Here is a 19,020-nt window from a genome sequence, read left to right as displayed (position 1 = left end):
ACTTTCTTCCTGTTTCTATTGTGAGAGCTCATATCACATCCCTGTTGTCTTTGGTTGGCCAGGTCTCTGAGGATGCTGTGGCCGTGCCTACTACAGAGTCTCCTGGGGACCTCCAGTTCTATGACTGTCCCCTGTACCGTACCTTCAAGCGGGCAGGCTTCCTCTCCTCCTCAGGCATCTCTACCAACTTCATCACAGCCGTGTCTCTACCCACCTTGGTGTGTCCTACTCACTGGGTCTTCAGGGGCACTGCCCTCCTCTGCCAACCTAATGAATGAACAAACTCAATACTAACTGTTTACACTAAAGCTATGAGTGAACTCATTACCAACTAATAAAGACTGTTTCAAAGTAAGGACTGTGAAACCTGAAATACTATTAAAAATGTTTATTTTCTCATTTTCGAAGCAATGAAAATGTCTCAAGTATCGTTTGAAGATATTTTGTTGCCATACCTACTTAGAGACACCAGGCCAACATGACAAAGTCGCCCACCGGAACACATTATTGAAAGAACAAGTACTCAGTTCCACAAATAACAGAAAGCTATTTTCTCATTGACTGGCGCACAGCGATAACCAGCAGTACTCAAGTAGTTCTGTGTGTTTCCTCAGGAGTTATGCCCCTTGATATGTCTTCATTTCATACCTTGTAGCAAAACAAATGGTCCATTCAAATCTGATTGTCTCCAAAAGTATACATTAACATGGCCTTGGGTTTATCGTTGATTTTAGTAATACTGTAGGTTTCTTTGGTCTTGTTCAGGCGTCATGCACGCTAGACATGTACAGTACCAGTGCAGCCATAGTAGTGCCTTGCTTAATCTGGAGCAAAATACCTCCCAACAACACTTCTCCTCTCAGAGCATCATCTCCTCAGAACAGAACCATGATACAGTGTGTGGACCATTTCACTGCCCAGAGGACCGTGATATAACGTGGTTGTGGAAGAGTCTGTTCATCACAGCGCTGTCTCATGTTCCACAACAGGTGTGTGGGAGGTAAGAAGAAAGCTTTGCCTCTCCTCTGTGTAGACGGCCTGGCCATTTCTCTCGTGTTGAGCAGGTGGACATTCCTGGATGGTTGGCTACACACAAAAAAAACCTTGAGATAAGATAATGGACAATGTTTTGTAACCTTGATACGATAGCACATAGCTTTGTTAAAATGACCCTCACACACAGTGTTGCTAGCCATAATATAAGAGTTCAATCATTGAAGAAGGTGGGTTTTCCCACAATGCACTTTCAAAAGTGTGTGATTTATTAGCTGCTTTACACACTTCCTGAAAGTGCATTGTGGGAATCTTACTATCGGCAATCAATGATTGAATTCCATCCTGAGTATGTGGACAGGGCCCCCTTTAGTGGTGTGTTATAGGAATGCATCAGCTCAGGAAGAAAACATTGTGGAACGTTGCCGACAGAAATGTCCTGCATGGAACTGATTCCTTATTCTACATTTAAGAGAGACATGTTTGTTCTACATAACATATTTATTTCCGAACGTTCCACAACGTTGTGCCCTGCTGAATGCAGCCCTGGAGACTACCTGACCGTGTCCAATAATAAATGCATATTTTTGTTGCAAAATGTTTTGCTATGGTTTGCACTAATGAATACAATCCTGAAGTGTGTGTGTGCTGAGCCCCTGTGCTCTGTTGTCTTACCCCATGCCCCAGTGGGGTGACGCAGCACAGCTTCTGTTTGAGTTTATCTGGTACGAAGAACAGCATGTTGCCCAACAGGGGATAAAGAGTGCCTGGGGTCACCTCCTCCGCTTTCATTGGTCCTTAAATTAAAGATAAAAGCTAACAAATTTGATTAACTTCACTTCTTCCTGTAGGATAATCTGTGGAAGTTTGAGCGATCTGAATGCATGTTTTGCTTTGGACTGCTAAATGACAAATGTTAATGAATCTGTACCTGTGAGAAAGCTAACAACCAACCCTGTGATCACCACAGTGAAGGAGTTGAGAGCACTGTACCACATGAAGGACAAGGAGTAGAACCTCTGCAGACCCATTGGTCGGCTAAAGAAAAATTGAAAGACAGTTATTATAAAAATCACTAATTGTATTCACAAATGTGCATCTATGAGTAAACTAAGTTAAATACTTTCTGATTGGTCTCCGGGGAGTTTGGGAATTAAATATGAACAGACCGCAAAAATACAAATTTCCGTTACGATTAATAGTTACGGTATTGGTTCTGTTGATCTTTGTTTCATACCTGTGTGTAGCGGTGGGCATTGCAGTACTGATGAGTGCTGTCCCCATGGCTGTGGTGATGTTCCCTGAGAGTTGTACAGCAGTACAGTTGAACTGAGACACAGCAGCAAGACCTCCAGAGGTACTGGTTACGATGCTCCCGATGCCCACCCAGAAGGCCATCGCCAGGCCTGACCCCAACCCTACCAGGGCACCCTGGAGAAACAGTACATCAATCAAATGTATTTATTAAGCCTTATTTACACCAGCAGTGCTCACTAAGTGGTTTTTACAGTAACCCGGCCTAGCAAAACAAAAGCAGAGGCAAAGTAATGAATTCTACTGGGTCCTGTGTGGTTCAGTTGGTAAGAGCGTGACACTAGGTTTGATTCTCGCAGGGATCACATTAACACATCAGTACTTACGGTAGAGTTAGCCCAAGGAAAGAACAACCCGAGAGAGAAGACGCCCAGAAGAGGACCACCAACCATTCCAAATATTTTGAAAGCAGTCTTGAATTAAAATAAACACAAACATGTCAGAATATTTTAATATGAACTATTTGAAAATTAAATTTGCAAAGGGACGAGGCAGATGCATCTGTGTGCTTACCTGCAAAACGGAATCAGTCATCAAGTGGGTGAGATAGGCCATGGCCAGACACAGCAGTCCATATGAACATGCTGGATCAGAAACAGAACATGTTACTCTTTAGAATGAGATGAGTGCTGTATCGTGTTAAGAAGCATGCTCTCACAGGTAAAGTGAGAAACGCATGATGTAGAACTTACAAATAAGTTAAAAGATGCACTCAACAGTAAGCAGGGCCCGTTCAGAAACAACCTTTAGCCCCTAACTCCTAGGGCCTAACCCCGAGACTGGATCTGATCTACTCAACCTCTGGCCCCTACTCCCCATCCACTTAATCGGATCTACACAACCACTACCCTAGGCCCTAGAGCGTAGGGGCTATGGACCTAGAGGGTAGGGGCTATGGACCTAGAGGGTAGGGGCTATGGACCTAGAGGGTAGGGGCTATGGACCTAGAGGGTAGGGGCTAGAGGGTAGGCGCTATGGACCTAGAGTGTAGGGGATAGAGGGTAGGGACTAGAGGGTAGAGGGTAGGGGCTAGAGGATAGGGGCTATGGACCTAGAGGGTAGGGGCTAGGACCTAGAGGGTAGGGGCTATGGACCTAGAGGGTAGGGGCTATGGACCTAGAGGGTAGGTGCTATGGACCTAGAGGGTAGGGGCTATGGACCTAGAGGGTAGGGGCTATGGACCTAGAGGGTAGGGACTATGGCCCTAGAGAGTAGGACCTAGAGGGTAGGGGCTATGGACCTAGAGGGTAGGGGCTAGAGGCTATGGACCTAGAGGGTAGGGGCTATGGACCTAGAGGGTAGGGGCTATGGACCTAGAGGGTAGGACCTAGAGGGTAGGGGCTATGGACCTAGAGGGTAGGTGCTATGGACCTAGAGGGTAGGACCTAGAGGGTAGGGGCTATGGACCTAGAGGGTGGGGGCTATGGACCTAGAGGGTAGGGGCTATGGACCTAGAGGGTAGGACCTAGAGGGTAGGGGCTATGGACCTAGAGGGTGGGGGCTATGGACCTAGAGGGTAGGGGCTATGGACCTAGAGGGTAGGGGCTATGGACCTAGAGGGTAGGGCCTAGAGGGTAGGGGCTATGGACCTAGAGGGTAGGACCTAGAGGGTAGGGGCTATGGACCTAGAGGGTAGGGACTAGAGGGTAGAGGGTAGGGGCTATGGACCTAGAGGGTAGGGGCTATGGACCTAGAGGGTAGGACCTAGAGGGTAGGGGCTATGGACCTAGAGGGTAGGGGCTATGGACCTAGAGGGTAGGGGCTATGGACCTAGAGGGTAGGTTAGAGGGCAGGGGCTATGGACCTAGAGGGTAGGACCTAGAGGGTAGGGGCTATGGACCTAGAGGGTAGGGGCTATGGACCTAGAGGGTAGGTGCTATGGACCTAGAGGGTAGGACCTAGAGGGTAGGGGCTATGGACCTAGAGGGTAGGGGCTATGGACCTAGAGGGTAGGACCTAGAGGGTAGGGGCTATGGACCTAGAGGGTAGGGGCTATGGACCTAGAGGGTAGGACCTAGAGGTTAGGGGCTATGGACCTAGAGGGTAGGGGCTATGGACCTAGAGGGTAGGGGCTATGGACCTAGAGGGTAGGGGCTATGGACCTAGAGGGTAGGGGCTAGGACCTAGAGGGTAGGGGCTATGGACCTAGAGGGTAGGACCTAGAGGGTAGGGACTATGGACCTAGAGGGTAGGGGCTATGGACCTAGAGGGTAGGTGCTATGGACCTAGAGGGTAGGACCTAGAGGGTAGGGACTATGGACCTAGAGGGTAGGGGCTATGGACCTAGAGGGTAGGGGCTATGGACCTAGAGGGTAGGTGCTATGGACCTAGAGGGTAGGTGCTATGGACCTAGAGGGTAGGGGCTATGGACCTAGAGGGTAGGGGCTATGGACCTAGAGGGTAGGGGCTATGGACCTAGAGGGTAGGACCTAGAGGGTAGGGGCTATGGACCTAGAGGGTAGGGGCTATGGACCTGGAGGGTAGGTTAGAGGGTAGGGGCTATGGACCTAGAGGGTAGGGGCTATGGACCTAGAGGGTAGGGGCTATGGACCTAGAGGGTAGGACCTAGAGGGTAGGGGCTATGGACCTAGAGGGTAGGGACTAGAGGGTAGAGGGTAGGGGCTAGAGGGTAGGGGCTATGGACCTAGAGGGTAGGGGCTATGGACCTAGAGGGTAGGGGCTATGGACCTAGAGGGTAGGTTAGAGGGCAGGGGCTATGGACCTAGAGGGTAGGACCTAGAGGGTAGGGGCTATGGACCTAGAGGGTAGGGGCTATGGACCTAGAGGGTAGGTGCTATGGACCTAGAGGGTAGGACCTAGAGGGTAGGGGCTATGGACCTAGAGGGTAGGGGCTATGGACCTAGAGGGTAGGACCTAGAGGTTAGGGGCTATGGACCTAGAGGGTAGGGGCTATGGACCTAGAGGGTAGGGGCTATGGACCTAGAGGGTAGGGGCTATGGACCTAGAGGGTAGGGGCTAGGACCTAGAGGGTAGGGGCTATGGACCTAGAGGGTAGGACCTAGAGGGTAGGGGCTATGGACCTAGAGGGTAGGGGCTATGGACCTAGAGGGTAGGACCTAGAGGGTAGGGACTATGGACCTAGAGGGTAGGGGCTATGGACCTAGAGGGTAGGGGCTATGGACCTAGAGGGTAGGGGCTATGGACCTAGAGGGTAGGGGCTATGGACCTAGAGGGTAGGGGCTATGGACCTAGAGGGTAGGTGCTATGGACCTAGAGGGTAGGTGCTATGGACCTAGAGGGTAGGGGCTATGGACCTAGAGGGTAGGGGCTATGGACCTAGAGGGTAGGGGCTAGAGGGTAGGGGCTATGGACCTAGAGGGTAGGACCTAGAGGGTAGGGGCTATGGACCTAGAGGGTAGGGACTAGAGGGTAGAGGGTAGGGGCTATGGACCTAGAGGGTAGGGGCTATGGACCTAGAGGGTAGGACCTAGAGGGTAGGGGCTATGGACCTAGAGGGTAGGGGCTATGGACCTAGAGGGTAGGGGCTATGGACCTAGAGGGTAGGTTAGAGGGCAGGGGCTATGGACCTAGAGGGTAGGACCTAGAGGGTAGGGGCTATGGACCTAGAGGGTAGGGGCTATGGACCTAGAGGGTAGGTGCTATGGACCTAGAGGGTAGGACCTAGAGGGTAGGGGCTATGGACCTAGAGGGTAGGGGCTATGGACCTAGAGGGTAGGACCTAGAGGGTAGGGGCTATGGACCTAGAGGGTAGGGGCTATGGACCTAGAGGGTAGGACCTAGAGGTTAGGGGCTATGGACCTAGAGGGTAGGGGCTATGGACCTAGAGGGTAGGTTAGAGGGTAGGGGCTATGGACCTAGAGGGTAGGGGCTATGGACCTAGAGGGTAGGTGCTATGGACCTAGAGGGTAGGACCTAGAGGGTAGGGGCTATGGACCTAGAGGGTAGGGGCTATGGACCTAGAGGGTAGGGGCTATGGACCTAGAGGGTAGGGGCTATGGACCTAGAGGGTAGGTGCTATGGACCTAGAGGGTAGGTGCTATGGACCTAGAGGGTAGGGGCTATGGACCTAGAGGGTAGGGGCTATGGACCTAGAGGGTAGGACCTAGAGGGTAGGGGCTATGGACCTGGAGGGTAGGGGCTATGGACCTAGAGGGTAGGGGCTATGGACCTAGAGGGTAGGGGCTATGGACCTAGAGGGTAGGTTAGAGGGTAGGGGCTATGGACCTAGAGGGTAGGGGCTATGGACCTAGAGGGTAGGGGCTATGGACCTAGAGGGTAGGACCTAGAGGGTAGGGGCTATGGACCTAGAGGGTAGGGACTAGAGGGTAGAGGGTAGGGGCTAGAGGGTAGGGGCTATGGACCTAGAGGGTAGGGGCTATGGACCTAGAGGGTAGGGGCTATGGACCTAGAGGGTAGGTTAGAGGGCAGGGGCTATGGACCTAGAGGGTAGGACCTAGAGGGTAGGGGCTATGGACCTAGAGGGTAGGTGCTATGGACCTAGAGGGTAGGACCTAGAGGGTAGGGGCTATGGACCTAGAGGGTAGGGGCTATGGACCTAGAGGGTAGGACCTAGAGGTTAGGGGCTATGGACCTAGAGGGTAGGTGCTATGGACCTAGAGGGTAGGACCTAGAGGGTAGGGACTATGGACCTAGAGGGTAGGGGCTATGGACCTAGAGGGTAGGGGCTATGGACCTAGAGGGTAGGGGCTATGAACCTAGAGGGTAGGGGCTAGGACCTAGAGGGTAGGGGCTATGGACCTAGAGGGTAGGACCTAGAGGGTAGGGGCTATGGACCTAGAGGGTAGGTGCTATGGACCTAGAGGGTAGGACCTAGAGGGTAGGGACTATGGACCTAGAGGGTAGGGGCTATGGACCTAGAGGGTAGGGGCTATGGACCTAGAGGGTAGGGGCTATGGACCTAGAGGGTAGGGGCTATGGACCTAGAGGGTAGGGGCTATGGACCTAGAGGGTAGGGGCTATGGACCTAGAGGGTAGGTGCTATGGACCTAGAGGGTAGGTGCTATGGACCTAGAGGGTAGGGGCTATGGACCTAGAGGGTAGGGGCTATGGACCTAGAGGGTAGGACCTAGAGGGTAGGGGCTATGGACCTAGAGGGTAGGGGTTATGGACCTAGAGGGTAGGGGCTATGGACCTAGAGGGTAGGTTAGAGGGTAGGGGCTATGGACCTAGAGGGTAGGGGCTATGGACCTAGAGGGTAGGGGCTATGGACCTAGAGGGTAGGGGCTATGGACCTAGAGGGTAGGACCTAGAGGGTAGGGGCTATGGACCTAGAGGGTAGGGGCTATGGACAGGGCCCAGGATATCTCAACGTACCCAGTCCCTTGGAGAGCAGGGTGGCCCTGGCGTCTGTCATGGAGGGGCAGTGTGGTTTGATCAGATCCTCCATGGTCACTGTGGCCAGAGAGTTAAAGGCTGATGAAATGGTGCTGTGGAGACAGACATGAAACTGAGTCACAACACCAAACCACCCCTCTGATACTGTGCTTCTGCTTGTCCTGGAGGTCTAGGCTGGGTTACTGTAAAGCCTGTCATCTGTTGGAAAAAGGGTGTTAGAAATATTGATATACCTGAGAGCTGCACTAAACAGGCAGGAGATAAACAGTCCAGACAGGCCAGGTAGACCCTGCAGCATGTCCATCACAAAGTACAACACCATCTGTGAAGAGAGCACATACTGGTTGGTGTACTGTCGGTTAGAGTATGGCAATAGCAACACCAGGGTTGTTGGTTCAATTCCCACTGGGGATCATATACATAATACAAAAGGTATGCACTCACTGTACTGCAGGTCATTTTGGATAAAAGCATCTGCTGCTGACTGCTAAGTGGCATATTACTTCATCCACAAACTATAATACTATAATACTGTAATGATGCACTCCAGATTACCATAATAACTAACACACACACCTCATTTTTTGATAAGACACCTAGATTGTGGAAATGATCCTCCCCACAGTAGCGTGCAAACATGACAAGCCCCATGACACAGCTCAGAGCTAGAGCTAACTGTAGAGAGGGAAACACCATGTAGCAAGACCTGCAGAAAACATAGAGGAATCACAATCCACCAGAGCAGGAAAATAACACTTATTCTAACATAACTTGCATGCTTAAAATAAAGTGCTAATAACATGGTAATAGTATAATAAGATCTAGAACACAATACATGCGCCTTATCTGTCTCTCAATCTCTAACTGATGTATCTCTGTGGTCTTACATGATGGCGTCCCTCTCGGTCTTGGCGCTGAGGTATCTCTGGACCTGGGCCTGGTTGACCCCGTACAGAGACAACATCAGGAAGACCCCCCCCACTCCCAGGGTCCAGAACGTGTACTCCACTGTAGGGTCAGGGTTCAGGCTGGAGAGCAGACATGTAAAGAGGGGGAACATCTAATTGGAATATTAGAACTGGAACATGGGATTTAAGATGTCCTCAAAAATCAACTTTAAACTGAATACGTGAATATAGTGACCAGTCCCACTCACTCTATGCCGGAGATGCGGTTCCCCTCTGAGACCTTCCTCCAGACCTCTGCCACCCCCCCAGTCTGCTGGACCCCCACCACGATGACCGCTAGCTGGCCAGCAAACATCACTATGGTCTGGAAGACATCTGTCCAGATTACTGCCTTCAGGCCTCCCTGTCAGGACCAGGCACAACACAGAGACCCAATCACAGAGCCTACTATCATATGTGACCGACCGTCTCGATTCGGTCTTATGTTGCAAAATTTGAAATAGTTTTTTTTTTTTTTTTACATTGGATAAAAGTTGAGAGTCAAATAGAAAATGGTATATCATACACTACAGTTAGGGAACAATACACTACAGTTAGGCAATTATAGGTCTTGTGGCATATTTTGGTTAAACTATCCCCAATTCAATGGAATTGCAACCCTCTGCACGCACAGTGCGTTCTTCCATCACATGTGCAGTGCATTCTTCCATCACATGTATAGCTGATTCTCAAGATCTTGCACACTAATGAGATGCTATTGAGCCCACACTACTACACTGTCTGAGCCAAGGACTACATGCTTTCTGGTAAGTTTTGATTACAATACTGGGTGGGGTGAATATATCTTATATGACAAACGTGATTTTTTTGTTAACTAGTAAATAGTAGCCAACAGCAAAGTGTGTTTAAATAATTTCTAACTTTTGCAACCATGTGGGTTTTAGCTTGCTTGAGCCCGCTAACTGAGGAGTGTTAATTCACCTGTTTCCATGCATGTTTGTCACGCTCGTCATAATGATGAGACCAAGGCGCAGCGTACATAGAGTTCCACATAATTTTAATAAAGAGAAACTCACTAAACAAAACAATAAAGAACAAACGAAACGTGAAGCTACTGGAGTGCACAAAGGCAACTTACTGTAGACAAGATCCCACAACACAAACGAGGAAAATGGCTACCTAAATATGATCCCCAATCAGAGACAACGATAAACAGCTGTCTCTGATTGGGAACCATATCAGGCCAACATAGACATACAAAACCCCTAGACATACAAAACCCCTAGACATACAACACCCCTAGACGTACAAAAACCCTAGACATACAAAACTAGTGTACCCACCCTAGTCACACCCTGACCTAACCAAAATATATAGAAAAACAGAGATATCTAAGGTCAGGGCGTGACAATGTTTCATGTTAAAACATTTATCTTACAAAGGAGTTGTTTCATCTAACTGCTTAACTATTTATTAGTACATGGAATTGTATTATTTTATTTTTTTACTCATCTTTTTCTAATCTTTACAGGAAAATGCAGATGCAGAGTTCAACAGAGTTCAAGTGAAGGTCAAGCAAATCATAGAGAAAGCAGACTGTATTGCAAGCATCTCTGATGGGTGGTCGAATGTTAGTGGGCAAAGAATAATTAACTACATCATCTCCATCCCTCAACCAGTATTCTACAAGAGCACAGACACAAGGGACAACAGACACACCGGTCTCTACATTGCAGATGAGCTGAAGGTAGTCATCAATGACCTTGGAACACAGAAGGTATTTGCACTGGTAACAGACAATGCTGCGAACATGAAGGCTGCTTGGTCTAAAGTGGAGGAGTCCTACCCTCACATCACACCCATTGGCTGTGCTGCTCATGCATTGAATCTGCTCCTCAAGGACATCATGGCACTGAAAACAATGGATACACTCTACAAGAGCCAAGGAAATGGTTAGGTATGTGAGGGGTCATTAAGTTACAGCAGCAATCTACCTCACCAAGCAAATTGAGAAGAATAAGAGCACCACATTGAAGCTGCCCAGCAACACCCGTTGGGGTGGTGTTGTCATCATGTTTGACAGTCTCCTGTAGGGGAAGGAGTCTCTCCAAGAAATGGCCATATCACAGTCTGCCGATATGGACACCCCCATCAAGAAGAGTGGTAAGCAGCCTGAAACTCCTGAAACCTACAGCAGTAGCCATTGCACGGATTGATGGAGACAATGCCATCCTGTCTGATGTTCAGACTCTGCTTGCAGATGTAAGAAGAAATCCGTACTGCCCTGCCCACTTCACTGTTGCTCCAAGCGGAGGAAACTGCAGTTCTGAAATACATCAAAAAGCGTGAAGACTTCTGCCTGAAGCCCATACACGCTGCAGCGTACATGTTGGACCCCAAGTATGCTGGCAAGAGCATCCTGTCTGGTGCAGAGATCAGCAAGGCCTATGGTGTCATCACTACCGTATCTTGCCACCTTGGCCTGGATGAGGTCAAGGTTCTTGCCAGTCTGGCAAAGTACACTTCCAAGCAAGGGCTTTGGGATGGAGATGCAATATGGCAGTCGTACCAACATATCTCATCAGCCACCTGGTGGAAGGGACTTTGTGGAGGCTCTTTCCCCTGTTGCCTCCATCATCCTCCAAATCCCACCAACATCAGCCGCCTCAGAGTGCAACTGGTCCTTATTTGGGAACACACACACCAAAGCACGCAACAGGCTGACCAATACAAGGGTTGAAAAATTGGTGGCCATCCGGGCAAATTTTTGGCTTTTTGAGCCTTACAACGAGCCATCCTCAACAAGGTTGGAAAGTGACAGTGAAGATGAGGCTGATGTTCAAGAGGTGGACATTGAGGAGTTCCAGGGTGAAGACATGGAAGCCTGAGAGGCAGACAACCAAAGCTTTAGTTTACATCATTTACAGATGTATGTTGAAAAAGTTTTTGGGAGACGCGATGGATCATTGGGGATCATTCAATATTCCCTTTCTTTTGTTGTTCAGTGAAATCATCCCATGTGAAGAGTCAACTAATTTAATTAAAGTTCAATTCGTAACTAAATCTTTTTTTTTTTTTACATTTCTATTGAAAGGATTTAATCATTTGCAATTATGTCTACTTATGATAAGGTAAATATATCCTATGCAAAAAAACATCTACATTTAAATAGTATTAATATTAATTTGCATATATTACCATTTATTCCCATATATTCCCGTTAATTCCCACGGAAAGTTTCCACCTCTGAATATTCCCCAAAATGTGCAACGCTAGGTGCAAGGACAACAACCTTATTATTATTTTCCTTATTTATTTTTTATATTTTTTATTAACAAGAAATCGATACAAAAAGTACCTGGGGAAACACAAGGATATATAAAGAATATACCAAGGACAATTGGGATAGGGGCGGGGCTGGGATAGGTGCGGGGCTAGGGGCGGGCTACAGTATCACATTACACAAGGACCTTAAGGGACATACAGACATTTATTATTCTCACAGCTTTTTTGTTAGTAGAGTAATTGTCTTAAAATATAGTTCAATTTCTTTTTGCATGGTAATAAAATGTGATGTTTTGTTTGTAAATTTACATTTGTGAATATGAAATTTGGCCAAAAGAATAATGAAATTACATAAATTGATTCAACTTATTTCAATCGTAGGTAAAGAATCCAAGCAGCACATCTCTCCATAATAATGGAAAATCTTCATAAATGTGTTCAATTATAAATCTACTGATGTCTTGTTACAGATTCCTTACATGAATACAAAGCTAAAAAAGATGCAACACTGTTTCTGGGTGGTCATTACAAAAGGTACAATTTGAATTGAAGTTTTTCTTCATATAGTGGTTGGCAGGATAATATTTATGAATAATAAAAAATTAAATAAAAACTTCATTTTGTTAATAAGTAGGTATGTGTGTGGCAACATCCTAACTTTTTTCCAACAGATATTATCAATAAAACCATTTCAATAAGGCATCACATAAGGTATAGATCCAACATCCTGTTGAAACAAGGCTTGTAAAACTCTATTGTTGTTGGACCAAAGGAAAAACTAATCTTTCCCTACTGATGAGTAAACAGGGGTAATCGTCGGTATGTTCTGAGGGTCAGGTCTTGACACGTTCCTGAATAATAAAGCAACACCTGAGGGAATGGCATCTAAAACAATTGCAAAATCTTTAGGTGTTACAGGGACCTTGTAAAGTGATACGAATTCCTTATAACTAAGTAAAAGACCCTCGGAATTTACAAGTTGGCTCACCAATAGGATATTATTTCGGAACCAATATTCTAAAAACAAAGCAGTATTTTTATACAATATGGCCCGATTATTCCATATATAATATCTGTGTGGAGAAAAATTATGCTTATAAATTAAGGACCATGACAAGAAAACCTGCCAATGAAAATGCAGAGTATCACTGGAACTTTGTCCATATTATGATTGCGAACCAACATGAAGTTAAGGCTACCAAAAGTAGAGAAAAAAAGTTCACATTCAACTGCCTCTCCTGTGAAGTAGTGATGCGTGACATAGGTCTATACGTCTAGTTTCCTGAAACGTGTCACAGATAGGCTTCAAGCTAATAATGGCTGATGTGATATCAAACATTTTAAAGAAAGATTTTACTTCGGAATGACATTTCATAATGTCAACATTGCACAAAAAGCTTTTCATGGGTAATATTTCCTTTTTTTATTTTTTTTTACCATTGTGTAATAACAGCTTCATTACAAACTCAGAAAATGACTATGAACAACTTACCAGAGTTGTATACAGTGTACACACCAATCCAGTGGCCAGCACTGCTCCCCATAAATCAAAGCCAGTAACTATGGGGAAGCATGAAACAAAATGAAGCAACCTTTACTCCAACATGTTGCACAATTCTAAATAACCTACTCATGGCACAAAACACAGTGGAATTTCTGGAGCTGAAATGGTGTTATTATTATTAATAATATTATTAATAATAATAACATTATTATTACTTTATTTTTCCCCCCAAGAGTGTTAGACCCTGTAGGGACAGTTTCCCAGACACAGATTAAGCCTAGTAGTCCTGGACTAAAAGCTATTTTAATAGAGAATGTCCATTGAGAATGCTTTTTAGTCCTGTACTACTTAATCTTTGTTTGGGAAACCGACCATAAACCGCCCATAAAGTCTCATCACTGTCTGTAAATCCTGAAAGCATAAAAGTGCCTGAGTTACTGACCTGTGTACACACAAACAGCCTGAGTTACTGACCTGCATTGAGTGCTAGGGCTGGAGTGTATACACAAACAGCCATATATATGACCTGCAAGAGATAGCAGTAGTCATCAGAGGAAAAACTGATCATCAACAATCTTCTCCTTGTTTTGGTCTATTGCATCTGGTATGGACCTTACCGTCTGAAAGATGAAGGTAACTGTTCCACAGATACGCACTGGTTTGCTGAACCGCAGTTCCAGATACTGAAAAGAAAAATACCATCACTAAGTGATATACACAGCAGTATTTTCAGCACTTACTTCCCTGACAGAAACCAAAACTATAGAAACAAGCAGGGTTTAACAGCTAGGCCTATACATTTCAACTGGTATTAGCGTACATATTCTCATTCCAAACATTTCTCTCCATCTAGAGCTAAGCTTGCAGAGAGAATAGCCTAGAATACATACCTGGTAAACGCTGGTAAGATGCAGCCTGTAGAACACAGGAATGAAAATGTGTGCTGGAATGAATAGCCCCAGGATGTAAGCACAGCCTATGAACCAGTACTGAGTGCCATGGGTATAGATCTCCGCTGGCACGCCCACTATAGCCACCGCTGATTGAAATGTAGCGATTAGTGACAGAGACACAGGGAGGCAGCTCATGCTCCGGTCCGCCAGCAGGAACTCCTGAGTGGTGCGCTGCCGACCCCCTGACAGGGCATAGTACAGCCCTATGCCCATGGACGACGCCAACAAAAGGGCAAATATGACATAGTCGATAGTGGTGAAGTGCATTTGTGCCAAAGCATCCATACTTGCTGCCAGGAATCAGGATATGGCTACTATGGCTGAATGGGATGGAGGTGGAGGGGCTCATCCATAAGGGTGTCCACACCCATCCGTAAGGAGATCCCAAGAGCCTTGAAGAGACTTCAGACACACTAGAATTAAATATGGGGGGGGGGGGGGGGGGGGGGGTTGTTGATTAACTCGTAACGAAGCCTTTATTGGTAGCTACCTACAGCTGTAGTCGGAAGTTTACATACACCTTAGTCAAACACATTTAAAAGTTTTTCACAATTCCTGACATTTAATCCTAGTAAAAATTCCCTGTCTTAGGTCAGTTAGGATCACCACCTTATTTTAAGAATGTGAAATGTCAGAATAATAGTAGAGAAAATGATTTATTTCAGCTTTTATTTCTTACATCACATTTCCAGTGGGTCAGAAGTTTACATATTTTGTAGCATTGCCTTTAAATTGATTAACTTGGGTCAAACGTTTCGGGTAGCCTTCCACAAGCTTACCACAATAAGTTGGGTGAATGTGATGGCCACTCCAATACCTTGACTTTGTTGTCCTTAAACCATTTTGCCACAACTTTGGAAGTATGCTTGGGGTCATTGTCCATTTTGAAGACCCATTTGCGACCAAGCTTTAACTTCCTGACTGATGTCTTGAGATGTTGCTTCAATATAGCCACGTCATTTTCCATCATCATGATGCCATCTATTTTGTGAAGTGCACCAGTCCCTCCTGCAGCAAAGCACCCCCACAACATGATGCTGCCACCATCGTGCTTCACGGTTGGGATGGTGTTCTTCGGCTTGCAAGCCTCCCCCTGTCAGGGTTTACCAAAATTGGACCCAGAAGCAGACCAGGACAAGGTGAGTATGAAGATGGTGAGTATTTATTAATAAATGAGAACATGGAGGTAGATAGTTCCAGGTGGCGGAGCGGGCAGCGGAGGTGTGTTGATGGGAGTGGATAGGCAGATCCAAGGGATAAACAAAAACTGGCGACGAGCAGACAGGGATGGGATATGGGTTCCGGGTGAATGGTGTTCATGGCTAACGATCCGGCAGGGAATGGATGTCAGGTCCGGGCTTAAGAAGAGGAGAGATGATGATCAGGACCAGGTGTGCAGATAGCTGATGGGATACAGGTGCGGGTAATCAGAACTCTCCCAACTGGCTACAATTGCCCGGCAACCAGACAGGGTGCGTTCCAGGACGCCGGAAAAAACACTCCAGGACAGAACACAGGCAAAAAACAGACTCAGGAAACGGGATTCGTGACACCCCCTTTTTCCTCCAAACATAACGATGGTCATATTGGCCAAACAGTTCTATTTTTGTTTCATCAGACCAGAGGACATTTCTCCAAAAAGTATGATCTTTGTGCAGTTGCAAACCGTATTCTGGCTTTTTTATGACGGTTTTGGAGCAGTGGCTTGCTGAGCGGCCTTTCAGGTTATGTTGGTATAGGACTCGTTTTACTGTGGATATAGATACTTTTGTACCTGTTTCTTCCAGCATCTTCACAAGGTCCTTTGCTGATGTTCTGTGATTGATTTGCACTTTTCGCACCAAAGAACGTTCATCTCTAGGAGACAGAACGCATCTCCTTCCTGAGCGGTATGACGGCTGCATGGTCCCATGGTGTTTATACTTGCGTACATCTGAAGGTACAGATGAACGTGGTACCTTCAGGCGTTTGGAAATTGCTCCCAAGGATGAACCAGACTTGTGGAGGTCTGCAAAAAAAATTCTGAGGTCTTGGCTGATTTCTTTTCATTTTCCCATGATGTCCAAGCAAAGAGGCACTGAGTTTGAAGGTAGGTCTTGAAATACATCCACAGGTACACCTCCAATTGACTCAAACGATGTCAATTATTCTATCAGAAGCTTCTAAAGCCATGACATAATTTTCTGGAATTTTCCAAGCTGTTTAAAGGCACAGTCAACTTAACTTATGTCAACTTCTGACCCACTGGAATTGTGATACAGTGAGTTATAAGTGAAATAATCTGTCTGTAAACAATTGTTGGAAAAATGACTTTGTGTCATGCACAAAGTAGATGTCCTAAATGACTTGCCTAAACTATAGTTTGTTAACAAGAAATTTGTGGAGTGGTTGAAATAGAGTTTTAATGACTCCAACCTAAGTGTATGTAAACTTCCGACTTCAACTGTACCTAGATACCCAAACCATGTTCTGTTTTCTTGAGGGATAATGATAAACTAGGTTATTGTGTGCCAATAGATATAGATGACATACAGCACACACACAGTCAATGCAAGAAGCTTTCACCTCTCCTTCAGGTCCAGACATCCTTCTGGAAAAGACACTCGACTTGACAAGCAGGCAAAGTTGCCCCCACAAGAGTTCAGAAGTGATTTTCCATTACTGCCATTGCATCGCCCTTGTCATCTTCATATCTCGGTGCCTGTGAGTGAAATTCTGAGATAAAGCGCATGTCATGACTCCCACTGAAAATACATTTGACCATCAAGGTTAAAACAAGGGGGCGACAGAGAAAACATTATCAATGACCTTTGACAATGTTGTCAAAACGACTTTAAAAATAACAATAATGAATCAAAATATAGACAACACATTCTTCTTAGTATATCTTTCCTGCAGTCAAATTACCTAGTGGCCTCATTGGTGGAATATTATAAATATTTTTCATAATTAATCAACATAATTTTTTTTAACTGCAGAAAATCTGGTGTTTCTATGTCAAACGGTTTTGTTACAATTCAGGCTTCTGTGATATATATGAATGTAATATTGTAATGCAAACTCAAAATGTAATACATTTAAACTCTATATCTGAAATGGTACAGGTGTCTTCTTTTTTAACACTCATAACCATGTGTGTGAGTTGTATATTTTTGTTTGAGACTATCAAGAAACACTGTGTGGCCCTGATTTAACCCACTGCAGTAACAGGATAACAGATAAAGTCTAATAACATGCTGAGCACAGCACAACATCTGTGAACTTTACCCTGCATACCAGTTTGGTGAAATCCAAATATATATAGCCTCACGCTTACAGTAGGACAACATGCACAACTGTCCCTTTTGTTACCTAGAAATATGAAATAGTCACAGTAATGACAAATTCCATAACTTTTACTGTCTTTTTAATAAAACAAATGATAATTAAGTTGGTTTTAGCTCAAATTAGACATAAACCCACTGACTGTACACCCTTACCTGGATAAGGTGTGGTGCAGAGTAGTTCCACTTCCAATCCAACACTTATTATCTGTGTCTTTACTTGGATACGGTGTGGTGCAGAGTAGTCCAACTTCCAATCCAACACTTTTATTTGTCTGTCTTGCATCATCCATGGCGACAATGATTGCTTAATTTAATGCGCTCAAAACGTGGTTTGCTTAAGACCAGGCATCATCTCTGAATCTGACGATAATTGCCACATAGATGATCAGCGGAAATCAAAAGCCTGTCTCAAGCTTCTGATACTCAAGCTATATTTGTAAAGCTATAGCTAATAAAGACAGTTATCTGGGAAAAACTACACATGAGGATGACTTCTTCTTCGGTACCATGATGTTCGCACATTTCGTTTGTGCATGCCGCCACCTACTGTACGGCAGTGTGTATTTCAATCACGTTACATTTGTGATACAAAAAAATAAAAAGGGGGGGGAAATATGAAAACTCCATCACAAACCAACGCTACATCTATATGCCACCATTTATAAAACAATACCAAATCTCAAAACATCTCATAAATCTTCAGCAGCAAAATCTCATACACCCAGGTACTTCTCTGCAGCTGCCACATACATTAATGAAAAAACTCACTACCCCATTTCCTTACATTGACCCAATCTGTTCCTGCACCTTGCCAACGGCCTGGGAGGAGGGGAAACCACCCCGCAACACACCCTGGAACTCTTCTGACGTCCAATCTCGTATACCCAAATACTTCTCTGCAGCTGCCACCACAACATCTATTTTCTGTGATTTACTACATTCCATTTCTGCGGTACAGTTGATAACCATTGCTATGAACACTAAAAAGCCAACCTTACGAAGCATGAATCATTCGTCGGCCTATCCCTTTGTGCTGGCACAGATCTACTACTCACAGCAACATGGAAACCCCTACAGTAGACACACACAACTTTATCCACCAAAACTACACAATCTTCTATCCCATGCCCTCGTGCACACTTCCCACATCTTGGAATCTCCTTCCTACACACTGCTATGACATGACCATAAATGTTGCACCTGAAACAGAGCAGTGGATTCAGCACAAAAGGCTCTAAAGGATAACTGCTTTATCCTAACATGACTTTGTCTGGTAGAGACTCTGACTCACCGAGTGCCTGCTCCCTCTGATCAGAAGAAACACAAAAAAATATCACAAGTCCACTAACGTTACAGGTTACCTTCACTGATTCAACTGCACCCAACTCCTTTCTCACCCA

The 19,020-nt window shown here is 45.6% G+C and overlaps 2 protein-coding genes across 5 annotated transcripts in view; one reads left to right on the top strand and one right to left on the bottom strand.

The window, feature by feature from the left end:
• Nucleotides 1–411, top strand: part of LOC120023010 (dynein heavy chain 6, axonemal-like) — a 58,566-nt gene extending 58,155 nt beyond the window's left edge. Inside the window, exon 74 of the mRNA XM_038966961.1 lies at nucleotides 63–411. Within this exon, the coding sequence (XP_038822889.1) occupies nucleotides 63–278 (216 nt within the window). The 3' untranslated portion in view covers nucleotides 279–411. The remainder of the gene's footprint in view (nucleotides 1–62) is intronic.
• slc5a6b (solute carrier family 5 member 6) lies at nucleotides 374–18,080 on the bottom strand. 4 transcript variants are annotated; one of them, XM_038967870.1, is made up of 17 exons: nucleotides 17,774–18,076; nucleotides 16,860–17,009; nucleotides 14,232–14,707; nucleotides 13,959–14,024; nucleotides 13,816–13,867; nucleotides 13,330–13,397; nucleotides 8,801–8,955; nucleotides 8,532–8,672; nucleotides 8,221–8,350; nucleotides 7,878–7,966; nucleotides 7,624–7,736; nucleotides 2,821–2,891; nucleotides 2,634–2,720; nucleotides 2,231–2,424; nucleotides 1,925–2,031; nucleotides 1,669–1,790; nucleotides 374–1,086 (listed from the first exon to the last, which is right to left on the bottom strand). In XM_038967870.1, exons 3-17 carry the CDS (start codon nucleotides 14,577–14,579, stop codon nucleotides 961–963), a joined length of 1,869 nt encoding a protein of 622 aa, XP_038823798.1. In that variant the 5' UTR covers nucleotides 14,580–14,707; nucleotides 16,860–17,009; nucleotides 17,774–18,076; the 3' UTR covers nucleotides 374–960. The 4 variants fall into 4 exon arrangements, with proteins under 4 accessions (XP_038823798.1, XP_038823800.1, XP_038823799.1 ...); XM_038967872.1 differs by having other exon boundaries at nucleotides 14,232–14,696; XM_038967871.1 differs by having other exon boundaries at nucleotides 16,860–16,995.
• Nucleotides 18,081–19,020: the final 940 nt, after the last annotated feature.

This window comes from Salvelinus namaycush, chromosome 28, assembly GCF_016432855.1.
Source record: "Salvelinus namaycush isolate Seneca chromosome 28, SaNama_1.0, whole genome shotgun sequence".
NCBI classification, from domain to species: Eukaryota; Metazoa; Chordata; class Actinopteri; order Salmoniformes; family Salmonidae; genus Salvelinus; species Salvelinus namaycush.
This window is presented reverse-complemented; position numbering and strand designations above follow the sequence as displayed.